This window comes from Lagopus muta, chromosome 13 (assembly GCF_023343835.1).
Source record: "Lagopus muta isolate bLagMut1 chromosome 13, bLagMut1 primary, whole genome shotgun sequence".
Taxonomy (NCBI): domain Eukaryota; kingdom Metazoa; phylum Chordata; class Aves; order Galliformes; family Phasianidae; genus Lagopus; species Lagopus muta.
In genome coordinates this window covers 14,114,316-14,137,204 of record NC_064445.1, presented here as the reverse complement: position 1 = coordinate 14,137,204, position 22,889 = coordinate 14,114,316, and the positions used below count along the sequence as shown (strand labels likewise).

Here is a 22,889-nt window from a genome sequence, read left to right as displayed (position 1 = left end):
TTAAATATGCCAACCAAAATTAAATGTTGAGCCATATTTTTCATTTCTAGTACCAGTTTCTATGACTTGAATGGATCTCTCCACAGACAACTTAAAATTAACTGGACTTAATACTGGAGGCTTCTTTATGGTTACAATTTTACCATCAGTAATTCTTCAAACTGACATTTCAGCAAGAAAAGCTTGCTATCCTTTTTAATTAAGGGTAACCACTGGACTATCACGAAACACTTCAATTGCTGAAATGTCAGGCAAAAATTGGACTGTGAAGCTGTAACAGTGGCAAAGTACACATTCAAAAACATACCTGAAATATTTCAACTTGTTCTATTATTCTTAGTACTGTACCCACAATTCTGAAAAAACATTTTATTGACATCCTGAAGGAGACTGCATTAAGTAATGCACAAGTTGTTCTGCTGCGCTGAACTATCCTAAGTTGCAGCTTTGCATACAAAATAGTATGTGAGTTACATGAGCACAATGTAACATTGAATTAGAAACTGGTTTACATGGCAAGAGGGAATATCTAGGACAGCTGCATCTAGAAGAGGGTACTTCCCCTAGGTGTCTCAGCCATGCCATCATGCCTAGCTCTCACACCTTAGAAGATCACTTGATGTTATTATAAGAAAACTGGAAGGACATGTTTCCCATGTTTATATGATCACATACAAGATACAAATGCATTTGTTCTTTACAAAGTGCAGACCTGCACACAGGCTCTCAACCAAAATTCAGAGTATTCGTGTATTTATCTACTGAACTTGGATTTGTTTTCCAAGAATGAACAAAAATCTCCAGAAAATGTTAACTAAAAAGCACTTACATATGAAATCCCTATTAAAAACTAAAGATAATTTTGAACTAATGATTAGCTCACATTTAGCTCTGAAAACTTCCCTGGGCATTTAAAAATTAAAGAGCAAAGTTAGAAAAGCTGAAATTCCCTCTAAGTATCCAATTCAGATGTTTTCAGATTTTAACGTTGTCCAATAATTCTGAAGAGCAGTCACATTTTAAGAGATAACATTAAAACTTCCAGCTTGCAACAGCAGTACCTCTGCTACTTGTAAGGCTAGCTTTCTTCTGCATTAGTCCCTTTGGTAGCACGTGACTCAGAAGATTTTCTGTCACTGTGTTGTTTGCTGTGCTACAGGAATAGGTTGTCTTTAGAAAACTCAAGTGAGAATGAAAGCCAACACTACTTTCTCAGCATGTTTTTCCTAATTTCCAGTATTCTAGAATAAATCTAAAGTATGTGATCCAAGGAAAGCTACACTTAGTAATGACTTAATCTAATGACTTAGACCATGTAGCCAATACCTACCATTGCTGTTCTGGATTTGATGAACCAGTCAAATCTGAACTGAGGAGCGTTGCGCACACACTGCCTTAATTCCTCATACACATTTTCTTTGTCAAAGCCCATCTTGTGCAACATGCAGATCAAAAATCTGTCTTCCTCCTCTGTGTAATTTTTCCCTTTGTTTGTTCCATACTGAATACGCAACTGATGAAAAGGTGCTTTATATCTTGCAATCTGAAGAGAAACAACCACTGTTAAACACACAGCATGTCACCATGGATTTATTACACATTAATGCTGATCACACACACGTGGTTACTATATAAAAAGCTAGAACTCCCAACCCCAGCTGCCCCCTTTCTGAAAGGATTCAGAAGATTCTATCCCCCTGTAACCACAGGCACAGTAAGAAGCAATCACCCTAAATTAAAAAAATCTTGCAGTAATTACTTTGGCATCAAGGGCTTTCTTGATACTGATCCTCCGTTGAATTCTTGCCTCTCCTCGTTCAATTTGAGCCATAATTCTCTCAATGTCCTGCAGTTCATTGCAACGTTCCCAGAAAACAGCTGAAAAACACAAACCAAAACAATTAGCAAAATAAAGTCTTCTCCTTTATTCTTACGCCTTTCCTCCATTAAAGCACTCCAGCAGAAGATGTAGTGCAGTTTGTAGACCTGTGAAGTTTGAAGGAATTGGTAATACTCTCCCTTTCACTGTGCTAACCAAAGACAGCTCACACAAACCTTCATTCACCATCTTTACAGGCAACTACATAGGTTGCTCCAGAAGTAATGCCTCCAATTTATTTCCTTGGAAGCTACAATGGATGCAAAGAGCACAATAACACCATTCGATAGAACAAATTCTCAGCTACAAAACACTACTTTTCAACAGTCACCATCATCAGTTCCACATTTTCAATGGCAAACAAGAGCCTGCATGCCACACTTGTGAACATCTGCACCAGCAGAGATGAGCCCTGTTCATTGTTGCCACTACTGAAACTTACCCCTTCCACCTCTCACTGTGCTCACATCCACTGCTTGGCTACCACAAATGTTCAGCAAGTGTCAATGAATGCCAGTGGGTACCATTTCTTCCATATGGAGGAATTCAGTTCCACCCCTTTGCTTCATACACCCTTCTATGTCAGACTGTCCCTCTGCTGCTGTCTGTCACACAGCAACAAACTGTAACAGGACACTGGTGGGAAGGTTCAACTTCTACTGCCATCCCACCAACATCCACCTCTGATCTTGCATGCCAAGATCATAAAATAGGTGGAATTGCTTGGAGAGCAGCCTTCATATAAGCAATGATTACTAACAACTGCAAGATGATCTACATCCAAAATAATTAACTGAATTACATAAAACTGAAAAACCTTTAAGTGGGCTTCTTATAACAATGGTGAAACTGGTTAATAACATGAGTAGACATATTTTAATGTCAGCTCTCACTTGCTGGGATTACCTGGTACTTCAGTTATACAAAGAACTTTAATTTGTGGCTTCCTCCCATCACATCTTTTTATTCACTCAGTAATTCAGCACTTTATAGGGAACTCTTGATTAACTGTTTGTGGTTTTGTTTTTTTGGTTTTTTGTTTTTTTTAAGCAACAGGGAGAACACTGCAAAGTTCAATTTAATGAAGGATTTCAGCAAAATTAATATAAGAATGAAGCAAAAAATTCTGACCAAATTAAAAGATACTGCATAAATATCTAGCTAGAATAACAAATATATCTATAAAGAGTTATGTAGCTTCTAAAATACAACCTTATGAATCTGCAAGACCATAGCATCGAAGTCAACTATGCCACCTTTTAGATTTCAACTGAGGGATGGATAATGACAGCTGCAGATGTTGTATGCTGCAAACAACATAATTAAGTCATCTAGGAAGAATTACAACAGTTCAAAGAGTTCTTCCAATACACAACCAAATCCTAATCTTACAGAAGAATATGCAGCAAAAATTGTGGATATCAGAACTAAGAAATATATCTCAACAGATCCACATACCTGAGTACTCAATGACCTCCTCAGGCGATTTTCCCTCCACCTCACGGGCAATATTATCTATATCATCACGACCGTATTTCTCATTAGCTTTAATGAACTGATTAAAATCTCTCTTATTCCAGTTTGTAAAGCCCTGTAAGCAGCAACAGATCAAGAAGCCATTACTAAAGAGAAAGGCAACAAGTTGTCTTATGTATGTGTCATTAGTTCCAACTGACAATGCCTCTGCAGTGCCACACAGTCACAGCGGCTAACAGTTCTGCAGGAATTCCTTAACTTCTATTTCCCAGGGCTATTAGAGAGTCATTTTTCATTGTTTTTTTGTTTGTTTGTTTGCTTTGCATGACTCCACATACATTAATAAGAGCTTCTTAGTTTTTTTCCTCTTAAAAATCTTCTTTACAGTACTTCTGCAAAGAAAAATCTCACTGACAGGTCAGTGTAGCTTCACCTAAATCACCCTTCACCAAAAAAGCAACAAAAAGTTTTAGGAGTGGAGAAAACTCCATTGCAAGTGTCATTCCAAGTTCCTCAAGCAATGCACACAGCTAAAGCAATTGCTGCTATTTACAACATCCACAAATTTTGAACCAAACAGTTGGATGAAAATTTAACTATGTCAGGAAAATAATCTCGTCTGAAAAGATGCAGTCAAATTCTATAGCACTGTCAAATAGAAAACATGTTGTGTACTGAAGTGAATTCAGAACTGAACAACAGTTCAGTGAAATGCAATGCACAAAAACATCATTCAAGAAAGAGATTTTCAAGACAGGGAGAGAAGAAAACATCAACAACGTCAAATACAAGCCATGTGCCTTAACAGCAACTTGTAAGAGTATTTCTGTGATGAAAAAAATGCACTACAAGGAATTCTGTCAGTTCTACAGCTGACTCTACTACTAGACAGCTTCATTACAAGTTTAATATACACAACAGAAAGATTTTTAATTAATCATGAACAGCAGTACTGACACATACAACTTAAATATTCCCTATACTATAAACAGGTGAGATTAACAGATTAGAGATTAACAGATTAACAAATTGTTACCTTGCAAATTTCAAGGTACACTAAGCTCAATTGTTTCAGAGAAAACTTATTACTTTGAGACATACCTTTCTCCTTACAAATTTGTTTTTAATAAGCCTTATTCAGCAATGTAACAGTTCAAATTGTCAAGAAACTAGCCAGTGATAGAGACAGGCATGGCAGAAAAAGAACATACCAAACTAAACTGGGGCAGAATTCACGACACTGCTTTATACAGCTGTGTGAAAAGCTCATGTTGATAGCAACTTGTCCTCTCCAAAACCTTTTTAGACAAAAATCAACAGCCAGATGCAGGTAGAAGGAAGCCATTGCCTGGTTTCTCCAGGGACTGCTTGGCAGGACACTGACCACACAATGTTTGCCTCAGAAATACTGCAGACATTCAGGGAACAAGAGCTGACTAGGAAAGCTAAGACTCAAGGACAGGAAAGGTCACTCAAAAGAAGAGCAAGTCAGAATTGTTGTATCTCTCTGTAATTTCAGTGCAGCTTTCCTTTGCATGTGGCATCATTATTACTTCATATTTATGTTCCATGCCAGTAAAAATAATTATATTCATACACACACAGTGTAGTATTCGACCTGTCCTTATTTTACCTGCGTTAGTAGTTTCTCTTTCTCTTCAGTTTCTTCAGGATTCAGAGGCATAGACTCATCTATCTTCTTTTGTTCTTCTTTTTGCACCTGAGCTGCATTGGGGAGGTCAGGATTCCTGGGAACCTAAGATCCGAGGCATCAACAAGCAATAATGACATGTTACTAAAGACACGTTGTGATGTATCCTGCTTTACCATCTAGAAGTGCACGTTAAATCTCACAGACTGAGGTGGTAACCTGCACACATTAAATATGTTATCACAGAGCAAATCCAAACAGCATCCCACACCTTGGCTACCCTGAAGGAACAAACCCATAATAAAAATATTTTTAAATACCAGATTACTAAAATACTTCTGCAACTATTTAACTACCACAAAATTGAATATCCTCCTGTAAGACAAGGCAATGTATTTATCTCTGCTTGTTCCTTCTTGTCTCAGGTAAGAAATGGAAAGTTGCTTCACCTGTAAGTAATAAAAAGATCCTACTCTACTTTTCTTCAAGAAGCTTCAGTTTATCGAGGTATCTTCAATCTGTTGTCCTCTCCTGTCTAAAACGTACTTTAGGAACTTCTCTGTGTACATACTTTAACTGGTAGGTGAACTGCTACTGCAAATAAAGGCTTTACATCAACAAAATTGTACTATTTGTATATAATTGTATGCTTCCTATGTCTAGCCATCTAACAGCCTTAATCCATTTTCCTGTATTCATGTTTCATTTCTAGAAGTCTTACACTTCTTTCACCTGGCATTCCTTCAGTTTTCAGAAGTGAGCAGTGACCAGAACATCCTTCCTCCTTTCCAGGCCTTGAGTTTCAGTCTTCCCAATTCCAATTTCAACTCTCAACCTCACTGAAGCATTCATTGAAGAATTCCTCACAGCTAATTTTACTTCCTTTAATTCTCATCTATCCTGCCTTGTAGAAAAATCTTTCTGCTTCCTACTAGGCTTTAAGACACTTTCTGCCTTTCCTTAAAAAAAGAAAAAACAACAACAGCAAAACATGTTGCCAGTATTTGTTCTACTCTTTTGCAACGGCAGTTTCCTATCTTGCCTCGTATGACAGTTTATGTTCTCCACCACATTTTACAAATGCTTTCCTCTTATCACAATCCCTCATGAGACATGGTTGTTTTGCAGTAAGGTACATGTCTGCAAGTAGGGGGATCTAATCCAGTTAATCAACCAGCAGCAGCACAAGCAATGAAAATCAACATCAGAACACAATGCTCCTGTTTGCCTGGTAATGTCAGCAGGGAGAGGGGGAAATTGTGCTAACACACAGTAGGGGAAAAAAATGTAAGTCTCTTGTCTTTTCTTTTGTAACGGTAGTGCATTCAGACTTGACATCTTTAAACGTTTTATACCCCAACAAAATGCGAGGACAATTGATGTCACTTCGTTTACCATCATATCAACACAAAGCTGATTTCAATATTACCTGAAGTTATTTTCTGCATAAGATACACAACTATGAAGACCCACACCCTGTACTCAGGAAGGTGATCTTGTATTTGTCAAAAACTATTTTCTCACCTTAGAGCACATTTTTCTTTGGTGAAGTATATTAAGCATCAGAACTGCCTTCAGTTTTTCCACTCAGTCTTATTGCTAGGAACCCACCACAAAGCACAGGGATACCCACATAGGACATTTTTTAATAGAGGAAGGAATTACAGACAGCTTTTTCTACTCTATTATGGAACAGAAACAGGAGGAGAGACTTCAAGCCATTTTCATTCAAAATGAGAAACACATTAAAAAGAAATAATACCAGAACAATAACTTCATACAGTCTTATTTACTTTATTTAGCTCTTTCCAAGAGAATTTGCAAGGATGAATAAAAATGCCATCTATGAATTTGAAGTGGGGGTGGGGAGGCAGAGGAGGGAAGAAAAAGCATTACCTTATACCCTATGGTCTTACGATAATACAGAATTTCTTTTTCCAGAAGTTCAAATAACCGCGGTGGGAAAAACTGGAAATCCTGAATATTTGGCTGTTTTGGAGGTCGTGGAGCCTTTAAACACAGATAGGTACATTAACATTCCATAAGCTTGATTCTGAGTATTTAAACTGCTGTAACTGAAGACATCGATTTTATTACCAGTATCGGATGAGAGCAGGGGATGCAACAGGGGAGAAGAGCCAAAGCAGCACAAAAATGATTTCCACACTCAGCAGTTTCTTACCTTTGGGACTTTGGGCTCACTAACACGCAGGGCTTCTCTGAAATACGCATCAACTGCGTAATTAGCTTTGCGTTCTCGTTTAGGAGGCTCTATCCATTCCATCATGCTCAGCTACAAACAGAATTGAATGACAACATACTGAAGAACAGTTAGGGCAGGCCATAGTCTTGCTACGGTATGGCCAGATACCTTTACAGTATTTACTGACTTTGGTCACTTGAGGGAAGTTATGACTTTACTACTCAAACGCCACTGATGGTCTCAGGCTCTAAATTCCATCATCTAATATGATACAACTGAATTGCTTCTCTAAATATCCCAATTAATAAGCTCTACGAGAACTACAACGTTGGCAAAAAAAATCCATTAGTAGCAGTGAATTAATCTTACTGAAGGACTTCAATTAAACATTATTAAACTTACAAAATCATACTTCAAAACTACATTGTATTAAGCTGACTTCTTGTAATGAAGTTACCAGGAAAAACCCTGATGTTTGTGCAGAGCTAAGTGAATTGCTCAGTGATTTCTACCTTCTCCAGCACAGCCTTTTTAGCCACAACATTCCTAGAGGTCCAAGCATACAGGCTATGCTAAACTGAGCTCTCAAAGACTTGTCATCCTAAGGAAAATTACCTTTTGTTTTTCTCTATAATCTTCACCTTCAAAGTTGTACAAGCTCATCTCTGTGTCCATAGTGAAATTCCTTAAAGAGCTCTCCCCCATTTTCTGCAGTCGTTCATTCATTTCAGCTGTCTAAAACAAAAAGACATTTCTAGGTTTATTCAATTTGTTCTGTTTTCAAAGAAAAAAGCATTCATTATTAAAATCATTTTTCATATTTTTATGCTTTACACTTTTACTTACATTTTTCTTATTATCCAGGAGAGATGCCCACTGCGTTTTCCAATTTTGAACTGACTCTAAGCCTTCCCATCAAACTGAAACTATAAATGCTGTGATGTGGCCCTACAATTATATGATTTCACTTCAGATTTAAATGAAATTTATGCCCAGTTTGGAGCTGACGTGCTAGTTCATATTTTCCCACAAAGCTACCCATTCCTCAGTGAAGTTCCATAAAGATTTTGTGTCGATTAGAATTGTTGGCATAAAATTTACACATTTCTAAAAACCCCATGAATTAAATGATGCTTAAGATGCAGTGCTCAGTCTGAAACGGTGGAAGTAATTACAACTCACTATTCTTACTCCTTCCTAGCTTTGAAATATTTATGAATAATAAAGTAATAGGTGGGCATATAAAGCAGATTTACATATAATTACACCATTCTTGTCTTCTTCAGTAAAATACACTTTGCATATCTATTTTTAATGTTTGACACACTTCAAGATCTATATAAAGCTGCTCTAACCTTCTTTTCTCCTCTTTCTAAAATAGTGGTTATGTCTTCTTCTGTCAGCTCACTGTCTTTGGAAGCAAAGACATGCGTAGCTCCATGCCGGATCATTTGCAGCATTTCATCTTTTGCCAATTTGTTAGACTGCTGGTCTATGAGCCTCCCTAGAATTAGAAGAAATATTAGGAAAGCTACAGAAAAGGTAAAAGTTCCAATAAAAACATGAATACAGAGGATTTTTACAGTTCTCTGGCAGCAAAGAAAAAACAAAAAACAAAGAACCAAAGAAAAAAGTTGCATTTAACTGAAGCTAAAAACAAACAGAAATTGGGTACTTCTAGGAAAATACAGAATGCAACAATGGGTCATGGATCAAGCCACAGCAAACAATTTCAGTCAGATAATCCATTTTGTATTTAAGGCGTTACTCTTGCAAAATTAGCTAAACTTAATTTTAAGACCCTATTTCAAAAATTAAGAATGACAAATTATTCTGGAATAACCACTGAGTAGAATTCAATCTCTTTTAACACTCACTTCACTGATTTTGACCCATCTGTGAATGCTTTAGTTTTTCACAGACCTCTATTCTCTGTGCCAAAATTTCACCAGCCTGGTCTCCACAGACCATCACAATTTTGACCATTATTCATTCAGAAAGGAACAACCCAATGGCTCACAAACTTCACAAACTCAGCTACAGAACTTCGGTTTTTGTCAAACTGTTCTCCCCGAGCTTTTAAACAAAGTCACACAAAGCAGCTTTATTCTTTACTAAGCTCTGATGTGGTAAGTACAGCTATTCTTCAGTACCTTGCTCATTTAGAATCTCTTTGAATCTATACTCACATCACTCAAGGAAACAGTTGCTTCAAAAATTTCAGCTGAACAATTGAATAACTTCTGCATCATATTTGAATTTAGCATACTGTTACTATACACAAGGCCTGCTTTCTCTCTGGCTGCACTTCTGTACAGCAGTTTAACAAATACGTGAAGGTACTGAACAACTCTGTTGCAGAAAAGAATACATAGCAGTTGATACCTTGTTGTATAACTATAGAGTCCAGCCTCAGTTTTATTTCAGCTCTTTCTACAATCCTCTCTTCAACAGTATTATCAGTGATAAGGCGGAACACCCGTACTGGTTTCTTTTGACCAATACGATGCGCACGATCCTAACAAACATAAATTAATGAGTGTTCAGCAACAGAACTCACAAGCAATAGACAGTTAACTTGCTACATAGGCAGAAACATCAAGCTGAAGCTAGCATGAATTTCTTGGCTCCTTGTTTATTCAGCAGAACACAAAAGTCGCCTAGCTACATTGCTTGCTATTACACCTTCTAAATTTGAGGTCTTTCTATTGCAAGAAATACATCTGCTTCACTGTAAATGCACATAATTAAATGTCTGTGTAAACTGCAGCTGTGGGATATACGTATGCAAGCCCACACTACATTCAGTTCACAACAGAAGCACTGAAACAGCATCCTTGGCTTGACAGCATTAATTCCACATGCAAAGCCCATGCAGCTACAGCTTCAATATCATAGCTGTCCCAAGTTGGCTACAATAAATCAGCAGTATAGAGCTCATAGTGTACAGTATATGAAGCTACGACTAACATTCTGTATTTACATGTATCAGAACAGGTGGTTATTATCTCTACAAAACATGAATACAAATATTTTGTCTTCAATTTAAAAAAATGGTCCTTTCAAGTGGTGGCACCAGCACTCTCTGACTGTCCTTTTAAACAAGATCTATGTATGGTATTCCTGAAATTCCTAAAGCTCACAAGTCACGCTCAGCAGTTTGCAGGAATTTCATCTACGACTGGTAAACAACATGCATCTCAGAAGGAGGTGTGAGACAGTCACAGTAAATACTTAATGCACTTAACATTCAAAAGCAGAACTGTCCAAAGCATGCAAGGCTCACGACATTTTTAATCCACAAATTACATAACTTCATTTTAGAAATTAATTAGCAGTCAGAAAGAGGAAACATTTAAAATCAAACACTAGGGTTTCTTTGCCCTTCCTTACAAGTAATGATGTTACACTTCTGCAGGGAAAAAATATAAAAGGAATTTGCAGAAGCATAACATTTCCAGAAAGGTTCAATACAATGCTGGATGATTTTGTTCTTTTCCTATTACTTCGGAAACAGCCAAAGCACTTTGACTGATTCCTTAATTTGCTGGTAATAGATTGTAAAAAGTAACAAAAAATAACTGGAAAGAAAGTTCTGGAAATACTCCAACTTGAACAACAACTTCAACAAAACCACCATGTGTCAGATGATTAACTCACCATGGCTTGCAGATCTACTTGAGGGTTCCAATCTGAATCATACAGGATAACCACATCAGCAGTTGCCAAATTAATTCCTAGACCCCCAGCTCTGGTACTCAACATGAAAATGAATTTACTGCTGTTGGGAGCATTGAAGGTATCTATTGCTTCCTGAAAGAGAAGAGTATTTTTAATGCATTACAGTTGTCTCCAAAACACTGGTGAGTTTTCAAAGAAATGCCTTCAAAGTTTAAAAACAGTGTTCTATGACAGCACCAGAAGCAATCATGTGGATAGTTTTGCCTGTGCAAACCTACTCAGAGTGAACAAAACACTCAGTTGTTTAATCAGTTGAGGACTGCATGAAATCCACTTTACTATGCACTTTTGATTAGAAAAAAGGTCTTAGCTGCCTTTCTAAACTGTAGCATTTTCTTTATTTTAATGAATAATTCCTTCTAACGAATGACAAACATCATTCTTAACGTATTATATACTTGATCACAGCAACAGTTTAATAACAACCTAAGGTGTAAACCAGGCATTTCTTGCTTTCATATCTTTCTTACCTCTCTTTCTTCATGTGGCGTCTGCCCATCGAGTCGGCAGTACTCGTACCCACGCCACATGCAATAGTCTTCCAAAATATCCAATAAACGGGTCATCTGACTGAAAAGCAGCACTCTGGAGCCTGACAACACAGAAGCTTCAGTCAGTTTTATGTTTTCAAGTTAGTTTTTATAGAGGTATTGCACTAATTTAAATAACTCTCTTCATAAAGTTGAGGAGAAGTTAAATCAATATCAGAAAAGTAAAACAGGTGATTTGATATTCTCTACAGAAGAAATATACAACCTAAAAACATGGTAAGATGTGCACAGACACCAATCCTCTCAGAGAAGTTTAGTCTCTTCTCTAGCAGTAGAAACTTTTCCCTTCTCCTTAATTGTATCACTAGTCTTCCTCACCATTCTTACAAGGCTTCCTTGCAGCCCTCCATGCATTAAGGTCTACTGAAAACTGATTTTCCAAACAAAACCTCACTGAAAATAACAAACACGTTCACTGAAGACAACGAGTCTCCACATGCTTTAAAAACATAATTTTTACCCATGAGGACTGCTTCGATTGTTTCTGATCAACTCACCTTGCTCTCTGAGTTTTGCCAGCAGTTTATCCAGAACTAACATTTTACCACTGTTAGTGATGAGATGTGTGTCAGTGGTGTAAGGAGGGCCGGGCTCAGCACCATCAAACAGGTACGGATGGTTACAGCATTTCCGTAACTGCATCAGAATGTTCAGCAGACGCATCTTATCCATTTTCCCAGCTGAATTTAGGATATCAATATCTTTCATCAAGATCCTTGTATACCTGAAGTTTTACAGGCAATTTTGAATAACTCTCAGTTTTTATTTCATATTCAAAGCATGAATGAAATCTGCTAATCCCAATTACTAATTTCCAGAAGCAGGAGCTGTTTCTGTTTACTTAAATAATGAGCCATTTTATTATCAAACCTGAAGAAAACATCTGACTGATACTAAGCACTTATAAATCAATATCTAACATGAACAGCAACTTGCCTGCAAGTGTCAGTGATTTGTCACTCACAGGCATTTCTTCAGCTTTTCTTACATATGACTATGAAGTTGATTAAAGATCTCATTGATTCTCCTGAAGCTGCTACGCTGACCTGCCATTTTCATTTTCACTTTTCCTTGGGTACATGGCTCCTGTGGCCACTGATAGTTTCAACTCTGAGACTTACTGGCACATACCTAGTTACATTTAACAGAAATAAACTTAACAGGCATACATTTTTTCAAATAAACTTAAGGAAAGAAAAGCTCTGCTTTATTCTTCCCATCCCCTTTTATGACAGTTCCTGAGTTCTTCACAGCTTGTGTACCTTTACAATGCCCCAAAAATAGCTACAAATAGGCTTCTCCATTTGACTGCCTTTGTGTGCAGCTACCAAGAAAAAAATCTTCACGAAGAGTCGTAGCGTTCCTTATCAGAGAAGAATCTTACTTTAATGCAAGTAACTCACCATTCCCTCTGCATTTTGCTGAGTCCAAGATAAATTTTTACTTCTTTCTTTGGAGGCAAACTCTTTTCAACTTCAGCCTTTATGCGACGCAATAAAAATGGCTTCAAAACCTACAAAAAATTAAGAGTTTTTTCAAAGACACAAAGATACTTAAAACTGATCACCTGAAATACAAAGTTATTAGATTAACTTCTGTGACGTTTACTTCAAACTAATCTATATCTGTTGCTGTCACAGTGACTCCTTCTGAACAATTCTGCTACAGTCTGCAAAAATGAAGCATCCACTACTATGCTCCCAAGTTCACACTAAAGATGTGCAGTATTACAGATTGCCATACTCATCCCAACTGCTGTCCTGAGCAAGAACCAAATCCTTATAAAAGTCTATTTCCCTTTATAGTCTTTTTTCCCCCCTCTAGAGATGTAATCAAATTACATCAAGATTCCAAAGATAAGCACTGCATATGAGACTTCTTTTGTTGTAAGCGATAAAACAAATGGGGAAGTCGTCTCATTTATAGCAAACCAAAGATGAAGACATGCCTCCCAAGGCTTGCATGAAGCCTGTATTAGTTTAGTACTCAGGATAAGTTGCTTCCAAAAGGCCTCAAAATCCATTTTGCATTTTAAGCACAGATTTGGTCTGATTCAAAACAGTAACACTACAAAAAGCTGTGACTAAACAGCAAGTTCCAGCATTTCATTCATAAGATTTATCTGGCTGTTTCTGTAACTCAGTATCTTTACATTCATCTTAACTTTGACTTAGACAAAAGGAGAAATATTCTTTACTTATTTCACACCACGTATGCTAATGACAACATTGATAGAAGCTTTACTTACAGCATGAAGTCTTTCTACAAGTTTCTGATCACCAAGACAATTTTTGGTATCAAACCATGAGTCAAAATCCTGTGGGAAGAAGCAGCACAACTAGCATGAACTATGTTTACCATCTGTGGTGATAACAGACACATCGATCCGCTTTCACTCCAGCTGACTGACAAACAATTTCTATGAGTGAAAGAAAAGTGGGGCTACAATTCTTTGCCAGCTGCCCAGAAGGTTACAACATTTAAGTCAGCTTAGTAACTCCACTGATGGAAACATTACTACTATGTTCCATTTCCAATGTTACTCCATGCTCACTGCTGGAGTATGCACGTTCCTGCCCTTAGCCCTTGTTTAACGGTGGGGCAAGAGTTAAAAAAGACAAAAGCCTGAAGAAATAAATGTGATAGAAAACATGACAGCAAAAACAATGCAAACAATGCACAGACATGGGAACATAAACAGTGAAAGATGACTCCAATTCTCAACGAAGAAAGCTTATGCACATTTGGATGTGCCCAGTCTCCGTCTGTATTACATTCCACAGTTCTACTCCACTTTGCAAAACTCTATTTTTCTGAAGTATTAAATTGTTAATGCCAGTGTGAGGCCTTACCTGCACACTAATGTAACACACTATTTTAACCTCAGCAAAAAAAATAAACAAAGAAGAGAAAGGTCCAGAGTTAGGCAAAGTCACAGAGCTCCTACTGAATCCAAGTTTTCTACATCTGATGTCTCTTGCTAGGCTGAACATTCTCTTCCACGAAAAGCACCTTGAGAATCAAAACAAGATTTTACTTCCAAACTCTACTTACATCTGCAGAATTAAAGACATCAGGTAGAAGAAAATTAAGCAATGCCCACAGTTCATGGAGGTTATTCTGTAAAGGAGTCCCTGTAAGCAGCAATCTGTTTGTTGTCTTGAACTCCCGGACAATCTCTGACAGCTGGGAATACAACAAATAGTTATCATAATGTACATTTAACATAACCTATTTTCATTGGTTTCTGAAACATGGAATCACATGAACTGAATTTAAAGATGGGGAATATTAAAAATAAATATTTACAGCCCATGAGCTCATAGCAAAAAAAAAAAAAAAAAAAACCCACATACTTAACATTAAAAAACTGCTAAAACCAGAGAGAACATTGTATAAAAATACCTTAAAAAGATCAAACATCTGAACTTACCTTAGACTTCTCATTCTTTATTCTGTGTGCTTCATCAATTACGAGGTACCTCCAGTTAAATTTTTTGAAGACTGATTTCTCTTTGATGACCATTTCATATGATGTAACACAAACATCCCACTCACCAGGCATCATAACATCGCGGATAAAAGCAGCCTACAGTGCAGCAAGTGAATTAATAAGCTTTTATGAAGTACAAGTATCTTTGCAACTCATGAGAGTCTCTCTCTGCCAGCAGCATTGAAGCACCAAGTGCACAAAACAAGTCTGAAAAATACTTTGCATAACTGAAAGTTACTATCACTTTCAATCCTTCCCACTTTATGGGGGAAATTATTCTGTACAGAATTAGATATTTGCTCCTTAGGGTATTTTCTTTCTGTAGTTGAAGTACAGTACAAATTATTAAGGGTGCAAAAGAAACACCACACTGAACTACCCAGTCCAAAACACCCCCACTAACAGGAAAGTGGTTTTAAAACAGCCCACCTATTCCCCCTCCACCCCTCTTCGTAAAGGTGCTATTAGCAATAGAGATCCATGCAGTCCATCTGGAGAACCAAAGAAGTCATTCCCCACTTCAAGCAACAAGCCACCTTCCATTGAACTCAATGCCTACACTATGAGAAATGGAAGCTCTGCAACAGAAGCCTAATTAGAGGGCTGAGCATGGACACTGGATACAAGTACAACGTGGGAGCATCACCTGAAGCAGGTGAAGACAGAGGCAACAAGGTGAGAACAATAAAGGAAAATGAACAAAACTGTCACATTGCAAATACAGAGGAGATCCAAGATAGTGCAAAAATCAAGGAGGAAAAGTCAGTCACAGACAGCTGTACTTCAATACCAATTTATTATTTCAATTACTAATTTGCATTTTATCCTCAAGTTACAAGTATAGCATTTTGCATTTTCAATGCTAACATAGCTAAAGACGACTGAAAAATACTGTAATTAAGAAAGCGGCTTAGGAAGGGTTCCATGCCCCCAGATGGTGGTTTCTGATAGAAAAACACAGACATGGTTTAAATGTAGAACACTTACTCTGGCATCTTTATCTCCAATAAGGCAAACGGCACGTAATGAAGGAACCCAGCGTTTAAATTCATTCATCCAATTGTGCAGAGTTGATTTTGGAACCAGGACCATGTGTGGCCCGGGAATGTTTCGATAATGCTTCAGATAGCCCAACAATGCTATTGTTTGCAGAGTCTTACCAAGACCCTACATTGACAAAGAAGGGAAAAAAACTTTCTGAAACAAAACACAGTACAGAGATAGCTTCAAGCAATTTTCCCAGTACACAACAGAAATTTGCCATACTGTATCTTTCACTATTTACAGATCCAGATGTGAAAAAATGTAACTGCTGCAAAATGGCACATACTACTTGCTGCACATACAGTAAATACTAGAGGTACAGTGTTAGAGTTTTGCCCAAAACAACATCTATTGAAATTCATGTTATCTTATACATATCTTGTTTCATCATTCATAATTACTCTATTTTGACCAAAGAACTCTTCATATACTCTAAAGATATAGTAACTTGAACTCCAACTTAACTTGAAATGCAAAGAAACTAAAGAAACTAATTTTGTTTTTGAAACAAAATTAAAGCAAAAATCAAGCAAGAAAATCTTGGACTTCGAGGCTGCACAAACTCACCCTTCTGGGCAGTGCTGAAGGAAGGAACATGCACACTGTTGTTACTTATGAACATACTAGTCACATACAAAACAAATAAATGTGAATCTATTTCCATCTATTTGAATTACACATGCACTCCCATTTACTATTTATGTAACTGGAACAGTAACTCCTTGAATAATATCTCTTCCGTGTATTTTTGCTAAGAATAATGTAATGCACAAAGCACACAATGTACATTCACTGATGGGAAACTGAAGGATATAAAATATAAGAAAATACACAAATTAATTTGAAGTGGCAGAAAAGGATGGTGAATTCCCACAGAAGTTTCCAAAGATTACTGCTTACCATTTCATCTGCCAGAATGCCATTAACGCCATTTTCATACAGTGAGATCATCCAGTTCAGACCTCTGACTTGATAATCTCTTAGCGTTCCTCCTTTCACATCTGCAAATGTAACACTTCTCTAAGCAGAAGAACACTAAGTACAACACTTTGTGTTCTGCTCATCAGCTTCTCATCATTCCAAAGCACCAACAGAATACTCACATGAAGGAGACTCCTCAAATCGAATGCACACGTTAGATGTTTTTCGACTTTCTGATAACAGTTCTTCATCTTCTTCCTGTTCTGTGCGCCTGTGACGATAACTGAAGAACACGAGATGTGTACAGGAAAAATTCAAAACACTGGTTATAAAGCCTAAAAAGAAGTTACCACAGAAATGATTGTCCACCCACAATGAGCATGTATGTTCCTGATCTTTGGCCAAAATCACGTGCTGTGTATCATCTATTTGTCCTGGTCCATTCCAGCTGTAACTCAGAAGTCTGATATGCATCTCTCTCCTCCAGAGCCATAGCTACACCAACAGGTATCAAACACTCCTTAACACTACAACACCCACATCAGCGGTGAACTTAGAATTACTTGTTAAGTACACCATTAAGAAAACGCATTTACTTGATTCCAAAAATATTTAAGAACTGATAAAAAAAAGTTTTATTTTGTAAATGCTTCAAAAATGCTGTGTTCATTCATACATAACCCCTCAGCAGCACTGCACGCAGTGCAGATGTCAATTAGGAACTAGCATAGAAATACCTGTGAAGAGAGGCAGTTCATGCTGAGGATCCAAGCCCAGCACTATCTGGCACTGTTTGAACTTGGTCTACCTCTGCTCTGGGCCCACTAACATGTCCACGAGTAGCTGGAACAGACCTGGTGTGTTCCTAGAGAGCATCTTGTAGTGGAGTGTCATGCAGAAGAAACTCAGTTCATGCCACCTTCACAGCACAGACCAGAGCACAGTAAATAGCAATAACCAAGGATTTTACTTTAGAGGTGCTCTCCTGACCCAAGATCATACTGACGCAGAGGATCCAACGTGCACACACAAATCCACTTTTAAAGAAACTGTGATACACCACTGACTACAAAAGTTCTGACTTAAAGCACAATCTCTATTGCTGAATAGATACATTAAAATGAATAATTTTCTTAAAAGCTAAAGTCAGAAATAACAATTAAACATACTCCCCAGCTGAGATCAAACTCTGCTTTTCATCCTTCTTTATCCGCGGACGTCCCAGCTTGACTTTCAGTGGAGATGTTGGTGACTTTTGTGCTGCAGGCTGGATAAAATGAGCGAAGAGTTCTGTCTGCTTCAGGAGGAATTCAAATCTTTTTGCACGATCTGCTTTCTAGTTTCCAGAGAGAAATAAAATCAGTAACTGCTCTTCATAGGAAAAAAAAGTGTATTTTTCTTAAGAAACAGAATTCAGATACTCATGAAGACAACTTCTGAGCATAGACTCAGAAGACTCTCTGCCTACTCTCAACCAAGAGGGCTGCAGGCACCACAAAGCAGCTCTTGAGCTCCTACTGCTTACAACTTTGCATCTTTAGAGCATCTAATTGTAATTTGCTGTCGTTCAAAAGGTCCTTCACAAGAACCACAGTAATCTGGAATACAATTAAGAGCTGATAACCTCATCCCTACAACTAATCTCCTTTCAAAACCCAAAAATCAATAAAAACTCAAAATTTACTTGGATATATTGCTTATAGTGACACAACAGCCCAGTAACTGCAAGGGTGTGCTTCAGAGGATATTTTGAAAACATCAGTTCTGAATCTTAGCCTTTCACTTATCAGCATCAAGACTTTCTGGACCTCACCCAACACAACACTGTGGTAGCTCTGCTTTTAGAAGTATGACAGAAGTAACAGGGATGCACAAGGTCAATACTGCTTGCACTGAAGTTAGTGGCATTTGTTCTCAGATTTCCAATTTCAATCATGAAGCACATGCACTTCACTATATGAGCACAGCATCTATATATACACAACTCAAATATTTTTAAAAAGAAAAACAGGACAAAATGCAAAACCTATCAAACTATTGCTATCACTACTTTGATGCCATTTCTAAGCATCACATAATGCTCAGTTCTCACGCGATTAACTTTGTAGGTTATGGTGATACATGAAGTTAAACCACAGTTTTGTACCATATATTTCCTAAAAAAAAAAAAATGTGAACAACAGAATGCTTCTCTGTAGGTAACTTACACATAAAAGCACGTGCCACAGCACCAATCAGTCTAAGAAAAAGGCAGTGAATGAATCTGGGATGCAAGGCAATGTCTCGCCACATGAGGGCAATGTATTCACAATACACTGATTTTAGCAGTGAATAACCTGTCACACAACACTTCAGTTTGTCATTCAGCTCATCAACAAGCAGGTTTACTTGTGTTTTCCATGTCTAAAAATTAAGTAGTCATTCAGGCAGGTATCAACTTTTCTACATCTAACATTGATACTCTTCCCTGGCTCTTGTGGCTTTCCAAACACTACTGCAATTATTAGGCATCCATTTAATGTTAAAGCTTCTAAGGAAAAAAAAAAAAAAGCAGCCAACCAAGAATTTAACTACATGAACAAGGTTTGCAAAGTCTGTTTTTGCTTTTTTAATACAAAAGTTACCCAATTATCTCTCTTCTTCAGTGCTCCCTTAATTTTTGTCCTAGACAGATCCTCTTTTGCACTGAGTATATATTATGAGGCACATCAATATTTGAAACCTTTGTATTTTTGTATAAGAAACTAGCAGCTTCAATATTGCTTTCATTTAAGTGACCTCTTTTCATTTGGTGACTGGGAAAAGAGAAACAACACTCTTGTTTTGAGGAAAGGGAGAAAGGAAGACTAGGGAACTACAGGCCAGTGAGCCTCACCTCTGCACAGGGGAAGATCGTGGAACAGATCCTCCTGGAAGATATGTTAAGGCACACATGAGATGGAGAGGTGACCCAAGATGGCCAGCACAGCTTCACCACAGGCAGAGTGTGCCTGACCAACCTGCTGGCCCTTCTAAGATAGAGGAATGGACAAAGGGAAGGCAACTGATGTTGCCTACCTGGACTTCAGCAAGGCTTCTGACAGGGTTCCACACAACATCCTCATCTCTAAATTGGGGAAATACAGATTTGAAGGTTGAATTATTTGGTAGATTACAATTGGTTGGATGGTCGCAGCCTGAGGGCTGTGGTCAACAGCTTCACACCCAGCTAGAGGCCACTGTCAGGTGATGTCCCCCAGAGGTCCCACTTGTTTTCTCTTTCCTACGTATCCTGCCCTGTGGGAACTTCTTATTACTTGCAACTTCATTGATACAGTTCAGGCAAACAAACCGTAAAAAAAAGCTGCAGCACCTTTTCTTGTGAAATTACTTACCATCTTCTCTTCATACTCTGGGTCAATCTCTTTTTCAGGCCTGGCTGCCTTAGGAGGAAGCTTGAGTTGAAATGGAGGATCATTTTTCTGGAATTCAAATTGCAAATATCACCATCTTCATTTAACAAAGCAAAGATAAACTTTAAAAACTAAATATTTCAACAGGAAGTGATTGCATTACTTTACCCAGAATAGAATTCACAATGTTACTAAAAAGTAGGAGAGATGGCCAGATAAAATATAAAAACGAACGAGGATGAGACTCAGCTTCAATTTACAAGTAGGATCCAAGTTGGAAGGACTGAAGCAAAGAACCAGGAGAGGGCCAAGTTCAGTTTATCACAGAGATCTTACTTGAAACGCATAAATTCAGTATCTCGAAAAGATATTTAAAGAATAAATGTGAAAACTAGAAGTAAATGTCTTCACTTTTATTGTTAGCACTTCCAGGTGAACAACTGGAGTTCAAAAACCTTAAAGTGAAATTGTAAACTAAACTATTCAGGGCCTGGTAGCAAAACCTGACCAAAACAGAACTAAATATCCAATAGCTTGTCAAGCAGAATTATGCTTACTTGCATTTCAGAACTGTTACTGATAAAAGAATCTGCCACTCTACTCTTTAACTTCAGGCAGAGAGATGCAAATGGGACAAACAATTCCTGATGCTGAAGAATGCTTTTAAAGTTTTGGCCCAAAGATACAAATCTCTGTGGTGACGAGCAGTATTAAGTATATAATTAAGTTGTTTGACTATTCAGTGATTTTATAACTGCCTGTGTTCAGTTGCACAAGACTAAGCAATTTAGTTGCATTCAAAACATTCTACATTAAGTCACTCTTGATATACATATTTATTTTCTGAGTTAAGGAAGTAGATGAACAGAGGTGTGAAATTCATGCAATTCCAGCAGTGTAATTGCACAGCCTACACTTCAAGTCTCAAGGCAGAAGGCATTTATGGCCCTGCTGCCCCTTGTTTCTCATTACAGTGTTTCTGCTGATGGCACCAAAATAGTAGGGGAACCCAAACAAACCAAAGCAGATTACCAAAACATGATGACAGCAGTGTAAGACCCACAGCACAAGACCCACTTAGCAGGAGAAAAGCATGCTGTACTTCCACTGGAGTGCTTCAGTTCTGTGCTGTGGAACTGACAGGCAGCAGGAACAAGCATCACAGTCCAGAAACAACAGACATTGGCCACTTCAAGGATCCAAAATGCTGCCTTTGACATCTGTGCCAGCCAGACCAAAGCCCTGACTGCAACAGTCCTAAGCCAGGTGGGTCACCACACACTCTAAGTATTGCAGGCAGCTTTGGTTCACTCCACTCTTGCAATTAAATACTTTGAGAACGCACTATGAATCACAACAAGCAAACACCTGGGCATCCACCGTGTGTATGCAAAGTGGAAATACACTTCAAATAACTGTTAGGGCTACGACTGACGGTGAAGTAAAGCAGCGCAAGAGGAAAGGGGCACCACAGGTTCCATTATATTCAGTTACCCTGCAGCTTTTTAACTACAGAACTGTGAAGAGGACCTGCAGCCCAACAGAGGGGGTCTCACAGCCTGGGCAGGAGCTCCAGCACCCATCCTTCCAGCCCTCAGAGAGGCACGGAGCAGCAGGCACAGGCTGGCAGCCATCTGAACCGTTCTCTGCTTTCTGCAGGTGTTACAGCCAATGCATTAGTATTACATCCCAACCAGTCTTACAGAATACAGGGCATTCCCCTGCAAAAATAGCCCTTAAGCTCCACCTCCCAAACGTCCGGCTAACACTGAGAACTGCCGTATTTCACGGCCCTCCTGCACAAGAGCAACGAACCAACGGGTCAGGTGCGCTTTTCAGCCAGACTTCCACGCACCGAAACCCCGCCGTCCCCACTATCGGTATTTGCGAGCCGCATCGCGATGACGGGTCACACGCGGTCCGCGCTCTCACGCCGAGCTCCCGCCGGACCACGCGCGGCTCCCAAGGGCACCGCGGCCGCCCCGCCCGCCGCCCTCTCTCACGGAGCCCGCGCTGCGGACGGAGGCTGCGGGCGAGGCGCCAGCACCGGGGCAGAGCGCACGGAGGACGGCTCCGGGCCCGCCACGCAGGCCGGACCGGGCCGTGCCGCACCGCGGCCTCCTCGCGGGCCCGGCGGCTCCGCCGCCCCCCAGTTCCCGCCTCCCGCAGCGGTACCTCCTCGGCGCCAGGCTCCTGCGCGGAGGCCGCGGAAGTGGAGGGCACTTCGCCATCCAAGCGGGCTGAGGCAGCCACGGCTCCCTGCTCCATTTTGTGCGCGGCGGGGGCGGGAAGAGCGGCCCCTCCGCCCCCAAACACGGGGCGGCCCCGCCCCTCTCAGCCCTCGCGAGGCTTCGGCGAGACCCGCCGGGCCGATTTGGCGGGACGGGTCGGGTCCCGGAGCGGGCGATCCGACTTTCTCGCCGCTGGCGGAGCGCCCTGAACCGCAGCATCCAGATGGCGGTCCCGCACGGAAGCACGAAGCTCCCAGCTGCCCTCTCCCCGCTGCGAACGCTGCAGGCGGCGCTCCTCAGAGCTGCC

The 22,889-nt window shown here is 39.3% G+C and overlaps 1 protein-coding gene across 1 annotated transcript in view; it reads right to left on the bottom strand.

Moving 5' to 3' along the window:
* The window catches only part of SMARCA1 (SWI/SNF related, matrix associated, actin dependent regulator of chromatin, subfamily a, member 1), a 30,550-nt gene extending 7,877 nt beyond the window's left edge, over positions 1-22,673 (bottom strand). Inside the window, exons 1-22 of the mRNA XM_048959495.1 lie at positions 22,527-22,673; positions 20,334-20,420; positions 18,129-18,295; positions 17,142-17,242; positions 16,939-17,039; positions 15,982-16,161; positions 14,935-15,090; positions 14,556-14,687; positions 13,750-13,818; positions 12,905-13,014; positions 11,999-12,225; positions 11,421-11,542; positions 10,870-11,022; positions 9,595-9,727; positions 8,565-8,713; positions 7,825-7,944; positions 7,189-7,299; positions 6,903-7,016; positions 4,989-5,111; positions 3,338-3,470; positions 1,760-1,878; positions 1,331-1,543 (exon numbers count right to left, since the gene is read on the bottom strand). Coding sequence (XP_048815452.1) covers positions 1,331-1,543; positions 1,760-1,878; positions 3,338-3,470; positions 4,989-5,111; positions 6,903-7,016; positions 7,189-7,299; positions 7,825-7,944; positions 8,565-8,713; positions 9,595-9,727; positions 10,870-11,022; positions 11,421-11,542; positions 11,999-12,225; positions 12,905-13,014; positions 13,750-13,818; positions 14,556-14,687; positions 14,935-15,090; positions 15,982-16,161; positions 16,939-17,039; positions 17,142-17,242; positions 18,129-18,295; positions 20,334-20,420; positions 22,527-22,619 — 2,913 coding nt within the window. The 5' untranslated portion in view covers positions 22,620-22,673. The remainder of the gene's footprint in view (positions 1-1,330; positions 1,544-1,759; positions 1,879-3,337; positions 3,471-4,988; positions 5,112-6,902; positions 7,017-7,188; positions 7,300-7,824; positions 7,945-8,564; positions 8,714-9,594; positions 9,728-10,869; positions 11,023-11,420; positions 11,543-11,998; positions 12,226-12,904; positions 13,015-13,749; positions 13,819-14,555; positions 14,688-14,934; positions 15,091-15,981; positions 16,162-16,938; positions 17,040-17,141; positions 17,243-18,128; positions 18,296-20,333; positions 20,421-22,526) is intronic.
* Positions 22,674-22,889: the final 216 nt, after the last annotated feature.